Source organism: Poecilia reticulata, linkage group LG1 (assembly GCF_000633615.1).
Source record: "Poecilia reticulata strain Guanapo linkage group LG1, Guppy_female_1.0+MT, whole genome shotgun sequence".
Lineage (NCBI taxonomy): Eukaryota > Metazoa > Chordata > Actinopteri > Cyprinodontiformes > Poeciliidae > Poecilia > Poecilia reticulata.
In genome coordinates this window covers 10,992,479-11,010,285 of record NC_024331.1, presented here as the reverse complement: position 1 = coordinate 11,010,285, position 17,807 = coordinate 10,992,479, and the positions used below count along the sequence as shown (strand labels likewise).

At 37.7% G+C, this 17,807-nt stretch overlaps 1 protein-coding gene across 2 annotated transcripts in view; it reads left to right on the top strand.

Annotated features, from left to right (window-relative positions):
- Positions 1–17,807, top strand: part of LOC103462977 (protein kinase C beta type-like) — a 90,749-nt gene that overhangs the window by 44,800 nt on the left and 28,142 nt on the right. For both annotated transcript variants that reach the window (XM_008406066.2, XM_008406060.2), the window contains exon 4: positions 12,526–12,637. In XM_008406066.2, coding sequence (XP_008404288.1) covers positions 12,526–12,637 — 112 coding nt within the window. The remainder of the gene's footprint in view (positions 1–12,525; positions 12,638–17,807) is intronic.

Below are 17,807 nucleotides of genomic sequence, written 5' to 3'. Positions count from 1 at the left end.
AAGTTCTCTCCAAATGTCCGTGTCATCTTGGACTGCACAGAGGTTCCTCTGGAGACGCCATCATCCCTCACCTTACAGTCTGAAACGTTCTCTGCCTACAACAACCACACCACTCTGAAAGGGCTGATCGGAGTTGCTCCCTGTGGATTGGTGACATTTATTTTAGCGTTGTACACAGGTTGCATCTCAGACAAAGAAATAAATAAAGTACAATTTACAATATTTAGTAAAAACAAAAATCCCTCAACTATTTCATATTTTATAATTGTACACCATACATTGATTTAAATTATGCTGCAAATGAATATCAAATCTAAACAACAATAGTTGCAAATACTTAAGACAACTTTAAGAAGCATTTTTAAAACAGGTTACAAAAAAACTGCAGTTAAAACAAATTTTCATAAATTATGCAACTTCCTTTCAAAGAAATTTGAACATCTGTGTATGTTTTATGTGTAAGAACTAATTACAGTGATTCACACCGCTTGAGATTGGATATTTGAAATGCAAAGGAACAAAAGGTTAAGTTACACATTTTATAATTCTTATTGCATTGACATGAACACATCAATGAATGTTTTGAGGTAAAATAAGTCCAGCTTAGATTTCATTTGATCTATGAAAGACTGATCACGCCCAGTGGCGCAAAAAGTGGGTATGCAGGGTATGCAACGCATAGGGGCGCAGCACCAGAGGGGGCGCCAAAACCCCGTCTGGAGGGGGCGGCGCGCCGATGATGTTTTCCCGTAGACTTCAGCGTGTCTTACGCTCCTTCACCATAGGGGGGATCTATGTTTTTGCATCCACCTGAATAATGTGTAATTGCGCCACTGATCACGCCACACCCGCACAACGGTTATTATTGTTAGCTGTCCGTGACAGTCGCACCATTCCCATCCCGTGATTGCCAGCTAACCCTTAACCTGCCAGTGGTATGCATGTGAACCCCTCAAAATAGCATGGCCATCCTGAACCTGGATGTGAGCAACCTGACACAGATCATTCTTCATACTAAGGCTGTATAAATAAATTGATTCGGCAATATATATCAATATTTTCCGCCCTCGAAAAGTATTGATTTTTCATCTGCGAGTATCGATCTGTTAAACCATAGGGGTCCATAGCCTCATAGCTCTTTTCAATGTCTAGTTTGTTAAGGCGTAGCAGCAAGACTCCGCCTCCCTCAGTCTCACTTTCAACTTGAGCTTAAAGTGCACATTATAAACTACACACCAGTTTTTAAATTGTGTTAATAGGTCAAGTATAACGGATTTATGCTAAAATTAGTAAACCATATTTTTTGTCAAAAGCGCCGCCATTCCCCGGCTTTTCCGGTTATGTGAGAGGGAATGAGCTTCCAAACGTACAAAACGAAACGAAACATTAGATTCCTGTGTTTTTGGAAATGTAAAATCTTCAATAAATAACAACGGGCTGTATTTTGTTGCTGAGAAACGAAGTAAAGTTGCGTAAATAAAAGTGAAAGAGTAGCGGAAAGGAGTAGCGGAAAGGAGTAGCGGAAAGGAGTAGCGGAAAGGAGTAGCGGAAAGGAGTAGCGGAAAGGAGTAGCGGAAAGGAGTAGCGGCGCGAACGGAGCAGCTGCAAAAGCAGTGAGATCGCGAAATTAATGCACATTTCGACTGGTAGCATTCACTTCATAATTAGTTTTTAGCTTAGCGGTTTCTGTTCTGTATATAAAGGATTACCTGAAGAATGAACATGATAACATCCGAAGCGGGCGCGCAGCAGCAGCAGCGCTGTGTTTTCAGCAGGAAGACGAAGAGGAAAAACCCGCAGCCGGAATCCGCGGCGCAGTGAGGATTTCCATGGTAACAATGGCTGATCGATCAACAGGCAAAGAGTATCAGAAGAGTATCAGAGACTGAGAGAACGATGAGATCCTGGCAGTCTGAGAGGCAACTACTCAGAGATCCAAGCAGGGGAATAGTGGCGCTGCGTAGCTGCAGGGAGTCGATCACTACGGGGTCAGGCGGAGCCACGACTTTAGCAGTTAGTAGTAAACAGCTTTACAGCCACGGCTAACTCCATTTTTACTCCAAAAATGCAGCCACAGTGTCCAAAAGAAAAAACACATAAATGCAATCATTTGCATATTGAGAGTCTACAGAGGCTGATAATCTCCCCACTCTGCTCCTGGATTACCGTTTAAACTTTTGAGTTTTATGTCAAATCCACATGAATTAAATGACAGAAACTAATTCTCTCACTGCATCTTTGATTCATTTTGTCTAGCTGCAGACTGTTAGACTGTCCAATCAGAGTCAGGTATTGTGTAGTTGGTGATTTTAATCAGTTAACTAAATTCAAATCTATGGAACACAAAATGTCACTAAAATCACTCTGTCCTTCTAAAATCTTTCAGAAAATCGTAAAAATGCACTGAATCGTATCAAATTGTATCGCTCAACAAATATCGTGATACATATCGTATCGTGGCCAGAATAGCATATATCGTATCGTAAAATTATTGTATCACTACACCCCTACTTCGTACTGATTTTTACCTCGTCCAGTCCAAACGGGAGTGATTCTGATGGGTCATATACCTTGCCATCAGGAGTTGCACCTCAACATCTCAGCATAGTTTGCCATCACCTCAGACTCCATCTGCAGACCACGCATCATGGTGGCAGTTTGTCTAGTGGACCCCCTGATAATGCCAGTGCTGTGGCAGCAGACCCCTCCTCTGCACTTCCTCTGCAAGCATCACGGAAACGGCTAGCAGTAAGTCTTGGTTGTCGAAGTTGTACCCCTGCAGGACATCTGGACTTCCCTCTTGTTCAGGCCTATATTTCATAAGACATTTCCAGTGACACTTGCAGAGACTGAAGATGCATCAGTTGACCGAGTGTGAGCACAAAACACATATACGGAAGACTATGCAGCATCAAAGGAAGAGAAGGGAAGTCTGGAGCCATGTGATGCAGAATGATGCTACCAGAGGACTTCTCAGGTGGGCACTAATAAGACATTGGTGAGCCCTGTGGCACCTCCCCAAATTTGGATGGAACCAGCTCCAAATTTGAAAGACCATGTAGGACAAGAGCAATAAGTGGTTGGGACTCCAGCTGGCGTAGGTTTTCTCTTGATGCCAGGATGTCGGGATCTGGAAGTGGTCCTACAAACATCAGTGACAAAATCATAAGAATCATAAGTTTTGACAAAGGAAACATAGGTATAAAAAAATAAACCAAAAGTTATACCTGTGTAAGCTCTGTAAAGTGTGGAGTGCGGATACCTTTTCTCCCCATATTATCACCGGGATGTATCCCCGTACAAGAAATACACAGAAAGATACGTCAAACTAAAGAACAAATAAAGGGATGGGTGAGCAATTTGTTAGGACATAATGGGACTGATTTGGTACAGTTTAGATTTTTACCCAACTTGCAAATAAAACTAATTGATAGCAGTTGAGCCTGTTTTTTTTTTTTCGTTGCTTACAAAAGAGAAATATTCCAAACACATTCTGAGAGAAATTATATTTGACACACGTAATATTAAGATTACAGCAAACTTTATATGGCAATTATAAAATACAGGTGGGAAAGGAACATAAATGGCTGTGCAACACAATCAAAGGGGGAATAAATTGTCTACATAACTATAGTATTGTTATTTTAAGATCATATGACAGTATATGTAATTTAGTATATGTACAGTCATATGAAAAAGTTTGGGCACCCCTATTAATCTTAATCATTTTAATTTCTAAATATTTGGGTGTTTGCAACAGCTTTTTCAGTTTGATATAACCAATAACTTATGGACACAGTAATATTTCAGTATTGAAATTAGGTTTATTGAACTAAAAAAAAAAGTGCAGTACGCGTTAACACAAAATTTGACAGGTGCAAAATATGGGCACCTCAACAGAAAAGTGACATTAATATTTAGTAAATCCTCCTTTAGCAAAAATAACAGCCTCTAGTCGCTTCCTGTAGCTTTTAATGAGTTCCTGGATCCTGGATGAAGGTATTTTTGACCATTCCTCTTTACGAAACAATTCCAGTTCAGTTAAGTTTGATGGTCACAGAGCATGGACAGCCCGCTTCAAATCATCCCACAGATGTTCAATGACATTCAGGTCTGCGGACTGGATGGCCATCCAGAACATTGTAATTGTTCCTCTGCATGAATGCCTGAGTAGATTTGGAGCGGTGTTTTGGATAATTGTCTTGCTGAAATATCCATCCCCGGTGTAACTTCAACTTCGTAACTTATTCTTGAACATTATTCTCATTGAGTGGAATCCATGCGACCTTCAACTTTAACAAGATTCCCAGTGCCGGCATTGGCCACACAGCCCCACAGCATGATGGAACCTCCACCAAATTTTACAGTGGGTAGCAAGTGTTTTTCTTGGAATGCTGTGTTTTTTTGCCGCCATGCATAATGGCTTTTTTTTATGACCAAACAACTCAATCTTTGTTTCTTCGGTCCACAGGACCTTATTCCAAAATGAAGCTGGCTCGTCTAAATGTGCTTTTGCACATCTCAAACGGCTGTTTGTGGCGTGCTTGCAGAAACGGCTTTTTTCGCATCACTCTCCCACACAGCTTCTCCTTGTGCAAAGTGCGCTGAATGGTTGAACGATGCACAGTGACACCATCTGCAGCAAGATGATGCTGCAGGTCTTTGGAGGTGGTCTGTGGGTTGTCCTCAGCGGTTCTCACCATTCTTCTTCTCTGCCTCTCTGATATTTTTCTTGGCCTGCCACTTCTGGGCTTAACAAGAACTGTCCCAGTGGTCTTCCATTTCCNGATGTTCAATGACATTCAGGTCTGCGGACTGGATGGCCATCCAGAACATTGTAATTGTTCCTCTGCATGAATGCCTGAGTAGATTTGGAGCGGTGTTTTGGATAATTGTCTTGCTGAAATATCCATCCCCGGTGTAACTTCAACTTCGTAACTTATTCTTGAACATTATTCTCATTGAGTGGAATCCATGCGACCTTCAACTTTAACAAGATTCCCAGTGCCGGCATTGGCCACACAGCCCCACAGCATGATGGAACCTCCACCAAATTTTACAGTGGGTAGCAAGTGTTTTTCTTGGAATGCTGTGTTTTTTTGCCGCCATGCATAATGGCTTTTTTTTATGACCAAACAACTCAATCTTTGTTTCTTCGGTCCACAGGACCTTATTCCAAAATGAAGCTGGCTCGTCTAAATGTGCTTTTGCACATCTCAAACGGCTGTTTGTGGCGTGCTTGCAGAAACGGCTTTTTTCGCATCACTCTCCCACACAGCTTCTCCTTGTGCAAAGTGCGCTGAATGGTTGAACGATGCACAGTGACACCATCTGCAGCAAGATGATGCTGCAGGTCTTTGGAGGTGGTCTGTGGGTTGTCCTCAGCGGTTCTCACCATTCTTCTTCTCTGCCTCTCTGATATTTTTCTTGGCCTGCCACTTCTGGGCTTAACAAGAACTGTCCCAGTGGTCTTCCATTTCCTTACTATGCTCCTCACAGTGGAAACTGACAGCTGAAATCTCTGAGAAAACTTTTTGTATCCTTCCCCTAAACAACTATGTTGAACAATCTTTGTTTTCAGATCATTTGAGAGCCGTTTTGAGGAGCCCATGACGCCACTCTTCAGAGGAGATTCAAATAGGAGAGCATCTTGCAATAGGCCACATTAAATACCTTTTCTCATGATTGGCTACACCTGGTTATAAAGTTCAAAGCTTAATGAGGTTACCAAACCAATTTTGTGCTTCAGTAAGTCAGTGAAAAGTAATTAGGAGTATTCAAATCAATAAAATGATAAGGGTACCCATATTTTTGCACCTGTCAAATTTTGTTTTGATGCATATTGCATATTTTCTGTTAGTACAATAAACTTCATTTCAATACTGAAATATTACTGTGTCCATCAGTTATTAGATATATCAAACTGAAATAGCTGTTGCAAACACCCACATATCTAGAAAAAAAAAGATTAAGATTAATAGGGGTGCCCAAACTTTTTCATATGACTGTAGTATATTTAGTATATGGTAGGATATCACGTACCATAGGACAATGTGTTCCACTCTTTTTTTCTTACCTGTGTTCTTGGTCTGTGCCATCTTTGTAAGTTGCTTGTGCAGGAGGAACAGTTGGCAGCTGGAGTTGGGAGTCGTGTGCAGTCTGGTAAAGAAGTGCAACTACATGATTGCAAACACCTTTACCAGCTGCACAGCTACAGGAATAGTCCAATAATTCAGCCTTTTCTTTTCCAACACCCAGTGATATTTAAAATAGACAACTGTTTTTAGCAACGCATATATACATCATTAGCATGCTTAGCTTTAAACAAGTAATAGATTCTAATTTGAAGGTAAGCTTCAACAGCAGCAGAAAAACAGACTATGTTGCAACAGAAACAGAAAACAAATAGTAACCACTGAACAGGAAGATGTTAGGATAAGCTCCTAGTAGTCCAGAACTCGTACGTGAAAGTTCTTCTGGTGTGAAATATGAACAGAAACTCGAACTAACGAGCAAGAGTCCACCGGCTTTCTGACTGTTTCAAACCTGCAGCTTGTGCGGTTCCTAATTTTTCTTCATGTGTCTGAAGCATGTAGCTCTGACAACGACCTGTCCGTCCACAATATCTGACACTACAGACATGCAGAAATAAAGCATAGTTTCAACATCAAGTGTCATCTAGTATCTGATCTAGCATGCTGTTTTTCACAAACTGTACTGGCAAATACATTTCAGAATGTCAAAATATAATTGAAAAGTTTACACTATGTCTATCTCTATTCCACGTAATTTAGCAAACTAAGTTGGGCTTCATTACGGTGTTGTGTAGTTCATATCTTGTAGCTAGCGGTTAGCTCGCTAAGCTACGTCTTTTCTTTTTTTTTCTTTTTTTTATTTCAAACAAGCAACATACAGGAACAATATAGAACACTAGTAGTTACAAACATAGATGCAACATCCAAGGGCTTTACAGAACATAGAACAATTAATTTACAAAGTCAAAATCACATCGTTGCTCGAGGGTTGCAGTTCTTTTAAGGGCAGTTATGATTTGAATGGCTTTAGCATTTGAGCTTACTTTTAAGGATTCGATATAGATATTAATAGAAGATAATAAGATCTGGAAATTAGGCTTTTGCTGTAAATACTTGGAGGTGTGAATATGATATTTACCATAAATAATAAAAAAGTTAACAACATATAAAAAATCTTTTTTTGGAAAGTTTACATTTCTCAATTCCAAACAAAATATCCTTATTTGTTAAAGTAATATTGAGATTTTTTTGGTGAAAGAAAATTGACATATCTCTCCAGAATATTTTGGTGTAATTACAATCCCAAAAAAGATGAACAAGCTTTTCTTCATTAATTTTACAGAAAGTACACATAGGGTCCAGATACCATTTATATCTTTTTATCAAAAATGTTTTAACAGGATAAACATTATGAATAATTTTATAAGAAATTTCTCTTACTTTATTATTTATTAATTTTTTTTAGCAGCAACCAAGTCCACTTCCAATTTATATTTTCAAAAATGTTGGACCAATAGAATATATAAACTGGTGAAAAAACAACATCTCATAATAGAATATTTATTAATATTTTGTTGGTTGTTTTCTTATAAAAGGACAATCATAATCAATATAAATGGAGTTTGGATCAAAACTTGGCATTGAGTGAATTTGATCTGAAGGTAAAGATGATCAAAGCTTTAATGACCCGCTAGGGATCGCGTTAAACACCACAGCATATTCTTTAGGACTAACAGGAAATTGAAAAAGTAACATAAAGTCAGAACAAGACAATAAATGACCATTTGGATTTAATAATTGGCTTACATGCAATATTCCTCTGTAAAACCATTTTCTATAAAATATTATCTTATTTTTATATTTAATGTCTTCATTATTCCAGATATAATATTTATGAGGAGAAAAATTGCGTTTGTACAAAAGTGACCAGCTTAACAGCATTTGTTTATGAAACAGAGATAATTCTAGGCGTATTTTAGGTATACTATAATTGCATCTAAGAAGAAAGGGTAATCCTCCAATTTTCTCAAAGTTGTAAATGGGAATAGCATTTCATACAGTTTGGGTTTTTTAGAAGGTTTTTTAAATACTTAATTTTGAATGAATTGTTTAAAGATGTGAACTCAAGGGCTTCAATTGCACCTTTTTCAACTTTATTCATTAGTATATTTTTCTTGATGAGATGGCATTTCTTTTTCCATATAAAGTTAAAGTTTATTTTGTTAATATTGGTACTGATTTGTTTGGGAACATCAGGAGCCGGATAAATGAGTCTAGATAAGCCTTCAGCTTTGACTAATAATGGACGTCCTAAAAGAGAGAGATCTCGCTGGAGCCATAAATTAAATCTTTGTTCAACTATTTTAATTATGGGGTTAAAATTTTCTACTCATCTTATATTTTGATCTTTAATTATTGTGATTCCAAGATATTTAACTTTGTCTTTTATAGGAATGTTGAGGAATGTGCCTTTTAATGGAAAGTAATTCACATTTGTTTAGATTTAAAGTCAAACCAGAAGCTTTAGAGAAGGTGTTGATGATTTCAATAGAGCTTTTTATTTCACATTTATTCTTTAAAAAAGTGCAAGCTGGGAAATTATGATATTTCTGTTTGCAACATTAATCCCTGTAATTTTTTCCTTGATTTTAACTGAAAGAATTTGCATGGCCAGAATAAATAAATATGGGGAGACTGGACACCATTGTCTGAGACCTCTTTTCAAATAAAACCTTTTGGTGCAGCCATGTGATAATTTTACAGATGCATTACAATTCCTATACAACATTTGACAACTTTTAATTAAGATTTGTCCGAATCCGAATGTTTTAAACAGAAATGTATGTTCAACTGTATCAAAGGCTTTAAAAAAATCCAGAAATAATATGAGACCATCCCCCTCTATTAAATCTGAGTAATCTATCAGATCCAATATAAGTCTAATATTATTAGTTATATGTCTACCTGGTATGAATCCAGACTGAGTTTCATCAACCACTTCTTCAAGAGTGTTCTTAATTTTTGTAACAATACAACCTGCAATAATTTTATAGTCATTTTGTAGTAATGTAATTGGTCGCCAGTTATCCAAAAAAAACTTGTCTTTTTGTGGTTTAGGGATCAATGTAATGAGACCTTGGGTCATCGTTGGTGGAAGTGATCCAGAATCCAAACTTTCAAGATAAACCTGATGTAAAAATGGCGATAGCTGATCTGAAAACTTTTTATAAAATTCTGCATTGAGGCCATCGGTCCCTGGTGACGTGTTTAGTTTTAATTTATTGATGGATTTTTTGATGTCTTCAAGTGTAATCATGGAATCACATTGTACTTTATTATTTTTACTAATTTGTTGCATTTTATTTAGAGAGTTAAATTGTGTGACATTTTCTTCGGAACATCTTGACTGATAAAGTTCTTGGAAAAAAGCTTCACAGTAAGAAGAGATTTGAACAGGATCTTCACAGATATTATTATTGATTTGAAGTTTCATAATACTGTTAGAAATTTGATGGTTTTTTTCTAATCTGAAAAAGTAAGAAGAGTTTTTTTCTCCTTCTTCTAACCATTTCTGTCTCGATCTGATGTACGCACCTTTGGAAATGTAAATCTTGTCCAGGTTCACTTGTAATTGGTTTAATCTAATTTTTGTTCTTCAGACATATTTTCTGGCAGGACATTGTTCAGTAAGATAATTTTTTTTTATTTCTGATTCTATTTTACTTTTTCTTTTAGCAATTTCAGTTCCAGTTTTCATAAACATTTTTCGAAGTTCATATTTTAGGAGTTCCAATTTTTACTAAATTCCTTCTGACTGCAAGCTGTATTCCAATACTTTATAATTATTTGTTTAATGTTTTCTTCTACTGTTTTATTCTGTAAAAGTGAAGAGTTGAGTTTCCAGTAAGCTGTAATTTTATTTTCCCCATACTGGTTTAATTTAGTTTTTTCAATTAAAATAAGCCTGTGGTCTGATAAAGGAGCTGGAAGAATATTCGACTTAATTTCATCTGCTATTAAATCAGACACCAGCCAGAAATCAATTCTCGACTTAAAGGAGCCCGTTTTGTTTTGCCATGTAAATTCAACTTGAGCTATTTTTTTGTCTCCATACATCAGTCAGGCCAAAGGTTGATATAAAGTTTTTTAGAACTGTGTTTGGATTTGTATTAACCTTTGGAGGAAATCTATCTAATGCATCGTCAAGAGTCGAATTGAAGTCCCCACCAATAATGATATTCATATTCAAGAGTGAACATAATACATCTCCACTGAAGTTGTTCCGTAATATTGCCACTCCTGCTGATTGAGTAGTGTCATGTGCCAGTCATAGTTCGTCCCCCCACTGAGTTTTCCAGAATTTTGTATCATTTGCAGTTGAATGAGTTTCTTGGATAAAATAGAAATCAGCCTTAAAATTTTTAAGATATAAAAAAGTTGCCTTTCTTTTAGTGTTGTTCCTTAACCCTCGAGCATTAAGTGAAATAACTTTATAAAAGAAATGCTACTAAGAGTTGTTGCTTCTAACCCGGAAAATGGAGTTACAGGAAGATCTAAAACTCTTCCAACAGAGAAATTATATGATAAACGGAGCTTTTTCAAATGTCATTACTTAACTGTTAGTTCTGGTTCTCAAGATGGCCTCTAGTCATTAGCAGGTTCAAGTTCTTTCCTCTTTCCTCCTTTGTCAGTAACAGAGGCTCTGGGACCGATGTAGAAGTTGTTTTCCCTTCTGTTTTCACCAGCGGCCACAGCATGTTTCTTCTCTGACGGTCCTCTGAGGAGAAGTCCTCCTTGAAGTGCAGGTTGTTTGATTTCAGAAAAGATGACTGCTTGGCCGCCTTCCATACCGCATCTCTGTAGTGTCTCATTGAGAACTGGATCATCACTTCTCGAGGACGTCTCGATCCTGTAACGCGACGCAGCCGGTGTACCCTGTCGATGACGTCTGGTAGTTTTTCTTTGCATCCTGGCGCTGTCTTCTGGCAAATGGAAATAATCTTGCTATGAACATCTTCTCCTTCTTCTTCATCTATTCCCAAAAGCCGCAAGTCCCATCTTCTTTTATAACGTGAAAGTTCGAGCAGCTCATTTTCCATTTGCAACATCTTTTTTTCTGATTTCTCAACTCTCCTGACGGTTTCTGTCATGTTCTCTTGCATTTCTTTCATTTCAGCGTGGATATAATCCACCGAATCTTTGAGATCATTTATGTTAGCTTGCAGACCGTCTGCTCTCTCGTTTATCGTCAACTTTAAAGTTGCTATAATGTTTTCAGCGAAGTCGTGGTCTTCCGTTGATTTGTGACTTTTAGCCGACATCTTAGTTGGTGTATTTTCCGTGCTGACAGATTTGCGCAGCCAATATTTGAAGTTTTCAGGACATCTTTTTTAAGCGCAATATTTAACGACGGTCTCGTAATAAATGCTTCCCTGTGTTAAAGCAGCAATAACAGCTCCTTATCCAGACAATCTCGGGAGAGCTTGCAAAGAACGACCACTCACTCCGCCATCTTGCTCGGCACCCCTATACGTCTTTTCTTACCTTGATAGTTGTGGATATATTCTTCGTGGAAGAACTTGTATCCCTTCACACATTTGTTGGTGGGCGAATTCGCCGCTGCGATTTCCTCCGCATCAGCGAAAGTGCGGGCAAATTAAGTAACGATGATGAAAATGACCTATTCAGAGGAGAGACATTTCTCAGAATACTTGAATTACAGTCACAAAAACAGGAAGTGCCCCACCCCTTTCAGATGCAGCTTTCGGTTGTGAAAAAGGTCTGCGCTGCAGTTGTATCTAATCAACCAATAGGCTGCCATTGTAGCCTGAAGACACCGCCCCTCATTATCATATTAAAGCAGGATCGAAGAGGGGAAAATGGAACGTCATAAATAAGAAAATAATGAAATACCAAATGAATAAGGAAAATGGGAAAATTACACATTTTTCAAATAAATGTTAAATGAAAAATAGATGAAGGAAAAATGGCTAAATAAAAGAGAAACATGAGAAATTGATAAATTAAACTGGGAGATTGAAAATTGGATTAATGAAAAATGGATAAAAGAATAAATAAAAAATAGATAAATGAAAATGGGAAATTGAAAAATTGATAATATGAAAAATAAATAAAAATTGAAACGTGGTTAAATAAAAAATAGATTCATAAAAAATGTGTAAATGGATAAAGGGATAAATGAAAAATGGGTAAACAAAAAGGACAAATTTAAATTGGACAAATGAAAATGGAAACATAAAGGGTTAAAGTAATCTGGGAATAAAATGAACAAATGTAAATGGAAATAAAATGACATTTATTTAACTAATTTTTTTCATTTATTGATTTATTTTACTCATTTGTTTATTTATTTCACCCAATTATTTATTTATTTAATTTTGGATGAAATGGCTCTCCATATTGAACTTCCTTGTTGCTGAAATTTACGGTACAAATAAACTTGATTGATTGATTCTTTATGTTTCTCCAGGATCCTCGCAGTAAACACAAGTTTCGGGTCCACACCTATTCCAGCCCCACCTTCTGTGACCACTGCGGCTCCCTCCTGTATGGGCTGATACACCAGGGCATGAAATGCGACCGTATGTATTCAAAGCATTTAGCTGCTTGTTTGTATGCTGTAGCTTGAGCACAGAGAACTGTGAGTTTGGCAGCAAAGAGAGTTTGTTCAGGGAGAATCTCCTCCATTTTTGCACATATTTTACTGCCACTCTTCAATGTATTTCTGCTCTGGATTCATGAAGCAAACACAAATCAAGATCAAGTCCTGAAGATGAGAGGAATTTTCCCCTATTTTCACCAGGGTGCAGTTGTTTTCCCTTCAGTTACAGTTGGCATATAAAACAAAACCTTCCTTTTTTTTAAAGCTGCAGTATATATATTTTATTTAAAAAATATGGTTTTTACTTATTTGTTAACATTATTACTATTATGTCGTTAGAGTACAATATATGGCTCCTCTGCCTTCTGCCACTGCTCCTAGAACTAACTGCAGAAATTCACCACTCAGTCAGAAACAACCAATCAGAGCCAGGAGGAGGGTCTTAACGCTGTTAATCACTCTCATACTCACACTCTCTCACTTGCTTGTTGCTATAAGCTACAGCTGGTTCACCACTACATAGCCTGCATATGTTTGTAAAAGTTACGTTCTGCGGCATTAATTATGGGTCCGCAGAAAATCTGCCCAAATTTCCTGAATTTTGGATGATTGGCCAATTGGTAGCTTCATTTTAACTACCTCACCAATTCAATGTGTAACAGTAGTTTGTTTAAACCCGTCACATGAAGCCCAAAAGAGCAATTACCTGATGTGAAAAATGTCAAGGCTTTTATTTTGAAATTTTCAGTAAGCCTCATTATTTTTACACATTGGATACAGTCCAGCTATATAATGATAACTAAGATAACTAAGTAAAAGCATATTAGTAAAGCCAGACATATTCTGAATAATAAATGACTTCATATTCTATATAACTCTCTGATTTTGCCATATTTAACATATTGTTCAGAAGTGTGGGAAATTAATTAGTAAAGCTCTTTACATCCACTAAGTATCCTACAGAACCGAGCCATTAGAATCATCCATAATGTTGGTTATTATGAGCACACAAACCCATTATCCTTAAAATCTAGAACTCTTAAATTTGAAGATCTGGTGGAATTTAAAATCGCTCAAATTATGTGTAAAGCATCTAATAAACTGTACCTGAGCTCAAACAGAGCATGTTTTTTGAGAGAGAAGGGGGATATAATGTAAAGGGTTACTCCGACTTAAGGATTCGTAGTTTACGAACAATAAGAAAGAGCTTTTGTATTTCAATTCACGGGGTAAAGTTATGGAGCAAGTTAAATGAGGAGTGGAAACAAAGTGAAAATTTAATAAAAGGAAATATAAGGAGGTCATTTTCACAAGATATAGAAATATGGGTGAACACTAATGTGTATATGTAAATTGAGGCTAATGCATATGAGTGTGTGGGTATGGATGTATGCATGTATATACTTGGACATATGTAAGCTCAGATAAAATGGAAAATTAATTAACCTGCTTATTTTTGCTTTTGATTTGATTTATTAGTAAGGGTCCATCTGAAAATATCATATGAGTTTATGGGGTAGGAGTTCATAAGTTTCTTACTTCTTCCAACTCCTTTTCCAGCCTGTCAAGATTACTTTGGTACAAAAATATGTCTTTTGCATTCCTTGTTCTTGTACATGATTTTATACTATCATGTTCGAAATAAATAAATAAATAATATAGCAAAATTTATAACAAAAAAGTCTCAAAAAAGTATCAGCCAAAATCGGAATTGGCAGGTCAAGCTTTTTAAAGATCAGTAATCAGCGATCAGCCAGAAAACTGAAATAGGTGTACCTCTAATTTCAGAGGTCACACAGTCTTGCTATGCATCCCTTTAATTTATTCATTATATTGGTTGAATGGATGGACGTTCCTGCAGCCTTCGCAACTCGGACAGATTAGACTGAGATTCTAAAGTTTAAGGAGCGTTATGGGAAAACGGTCACAGAAAGTAGAAAACATGTGGATTAACTTCAAAACAACATACAGCAATAAAATGGCATTAGTAGGTTTTCCTAATATTGGACAACCATCCATCCATCCATCCATCCATTTTCTTCCGCTTATCCGGGGTCGGGTCGCGGGGGCAGCAGCTTCAGAAGGGAGGTCCAGACGTCCCTCTCCAGCCACTTCTTCCAGCTCCTCCGGGGGAATCCCAAGGTGTTCCCAGGCCAGCCGAGAGACACTTCACGGCAGACACTGCCCCAATCCGCCTGTCGACCTCCCGCTCCCTTCTTTCCTCATTCGTGAACAAGATCCCCAGATACTTAAACTCCTCCACTTGAGGCAGGACGACCCCCCTGACCCGGAGAAGGCACTCTACCCTTTTCCGGCTCAACACCATGGCCTCGGATTTGGAGGCACTGAGCCTSATCCCKGCCGCTTCACACTCGGCTGCGAACTGCTCCAGTGAGAGCTGCAGATCACGTTCCGATGAAGCCAACAGGACCACATCATCCRCAAAAAGCAGAGATGCGATCCTAAGGCCACCAAAACGGATGTTTGTGATGGACAATCCGTGACGAGCACAGAAGTCCAACAATAGAACACACCTCGAGTTCAGATATGGGGGGGCGTTCCTCCCAACCACGCCTCTCCAGGTCTCACTGTCATTGCCCACGTGAGTGTTGAAGTCCCCCAGTAGATCAAGGGAGTCCCCAGGAGGGGCACTCTCCAGTTCCCCCTCTAAGGACTCCAAGAAGGGTGGGTAATCTGAACTGCTGTTCGGCCCGTAAGAGCAGACAACAGTCAGAACCTGTCCCCCCACCCGTAGTCGGAGGGAGGCTACCCTCTCATCCACTGGGGTGAACCACAGATTTGATCTATTTAAGATGTCAGAAGATGTTTGCTATCAATCATTACATTACATTTCTCTGATTTTTCAGCTGTTCCTTTCAGCTTCCCAGTCTTTTTTGGTTGCTTATCCCTGGTTGTGTGTTTCGACTTTCTGCCCGGATTTAATTCACATGCATTACATCTCTGAATTCACCGTCTCACAGTCTGGTTTTTATATTCATTCACTTTGTTTTATTTATTGCTGATACAAACAGGAAGTGTGTTTCTGCAGACCTCTATTTAACCATGACCATTATTAATATTATTTCCTCATTGCACCATGCAGTGCCCACTGAGTGATGGACTTTGACCCAGCCTGCTAATGAATACATTACAACAGCCTCTTTTACATAATTTTCCAACAGGTCTAGTTTTATGTGGGTCTGTATAAACGTATCATATCCAGATAGAAAACTTTGGTACATCCGCTGTTGTTGGAACAAGGACAGAACAGGTACAAAAATGAACCTGGTTCAGCATGAAGAACTGAAGTTTGTTAGAAACATGTTAACACATTTAGTTCTTTTCTAGTTTGGATTAGCTGATTTCTGTGTGGTTGTTTATCTAAACTGGACAATGTGTACATTTAGATCACAAGTACATCTCAATAAATTAGAACAGCATCAAAAGTTATTTCAGTAATTCAGTTTAAAAAAAAGATGAGACTATTAGAATCATCACACATGGTGATATTTCAAGCTCTTGTTTCTGTTCATGTACTTTATCATGGCGAATGAAAACCAAGCATTTGGTTTATTACAATTTTACACTGGCTATGAGGTTTCCACACATGAAGATTGGCACCTGTCTAGTTTTCCACTTCTCAGTGAACTCAAGCTGTAGAAGGATGGACCTACATTTTCCAGACATCAGTATGTCTCTGCAGTATCTGCTGTAAGCTTTGCATTAATCCCCACCTGCCAAAATGTGCTCACACAACCAGTGAATCATATTGGCAGAAACTGACTGCTATGTATAATCTTAGTGCCATTATTCAGCTTTACAGAAGAATGAAGCACATTCATTTCAATTCTCGTTTGCTTAGACTTAAGACAAGGACCAAACCACGTATATCTATGTTTTATCTATGACTCATAAAAGCCACAATTTATAGTTTTTCATAATTTCTTTCTTTTATGCAAGTGTTTTTGTTGGGGAAAAAAATAGTTGAAATATGAAAATGTTAATTATTAGGCCAACAAAGTATAAGAACATCCATCCATCCATCCATTTTCTTTACGCCCTTGTCCCTCAGTGGGGTCGGGAGGGTTGCTGGTGTCCATCTCCATCCAACACCCCGGGCGAGAGGTGGGGTTCACCCCGGACAGGTCGCCAGTCTGTCGCAGGGCAACACAGAGACACACAGGACAAACAACCATGAACACACACCAGGGCCGTGCAGAGACCACTAAAGGGGCAGGTGATCCAAAAAAAAAAGGGCCCATCTAACCACATTCTAGGACAGAATATTAACAAAGCCTCTCAGCTTTCAAAGTTTAATAAACAATGATAAATTACAAAATTGTGAGATATACAATCAAAGCTAAGGRAGATTTCTATATAGAGCATACAACTATGCATATGTAAGATATTAGTAATTTCTTTCTGCAGGTTTGTTTTGTTATAGGAAAGTTTTGCAATATTCAAACCCGCAATTTAGCAAGATATGTAAATCAGAGCTGGACCACCAGACATATTTTGTCTTTACAGAATTACACTATTAAAATATAAACAAGGGCACAAAGCAACCTTTTAGTGACTGTAATCTATAAAACAGAGCTGCCTGTTTGCTGCAGTGGAGATGAAGACGGTCCATTCAGGAAAGCAGAGCTGCATCAAACTTTAAGATGGAACTGCAGAAAAAAATTGAATTGTTAATGCATGTCACCATGAGAAAAGCCTGAGTTTTGCTTAAAAAACTGTTTTAAACATTTAAATCACACATTCGTCTAATGAAGTGAATTTTTTTTGCAAAACAAACTTATTTGCGCTTGTCATAAATCTTTTCTTGATATTCTAAGTTTTTGTTTGTGACTCAAAGTTTTGCTTGTGATTCTCACATGACGTCGTGGGCAAGGCCTAAAATCACAAAAGATTTATGATGTGTGCAAATAAAAGTTTGTTTGGAAAATAACTAAGTTCACGAGACAAAAATTAGTTATTAAAAGTTTTTTAAACAAAACAATTTGGTTTTTTAAAAAAGAAATCATTACAATTCCAAAAGTTTTGATTACAATTTCATTTTACTTAACTGAGGTTAGTTTTTCCCCCCCATTGAATAATTGGGAAACAAATTTAACTTCATCCTCTGTGAACCAGAAACTAAACTTAAA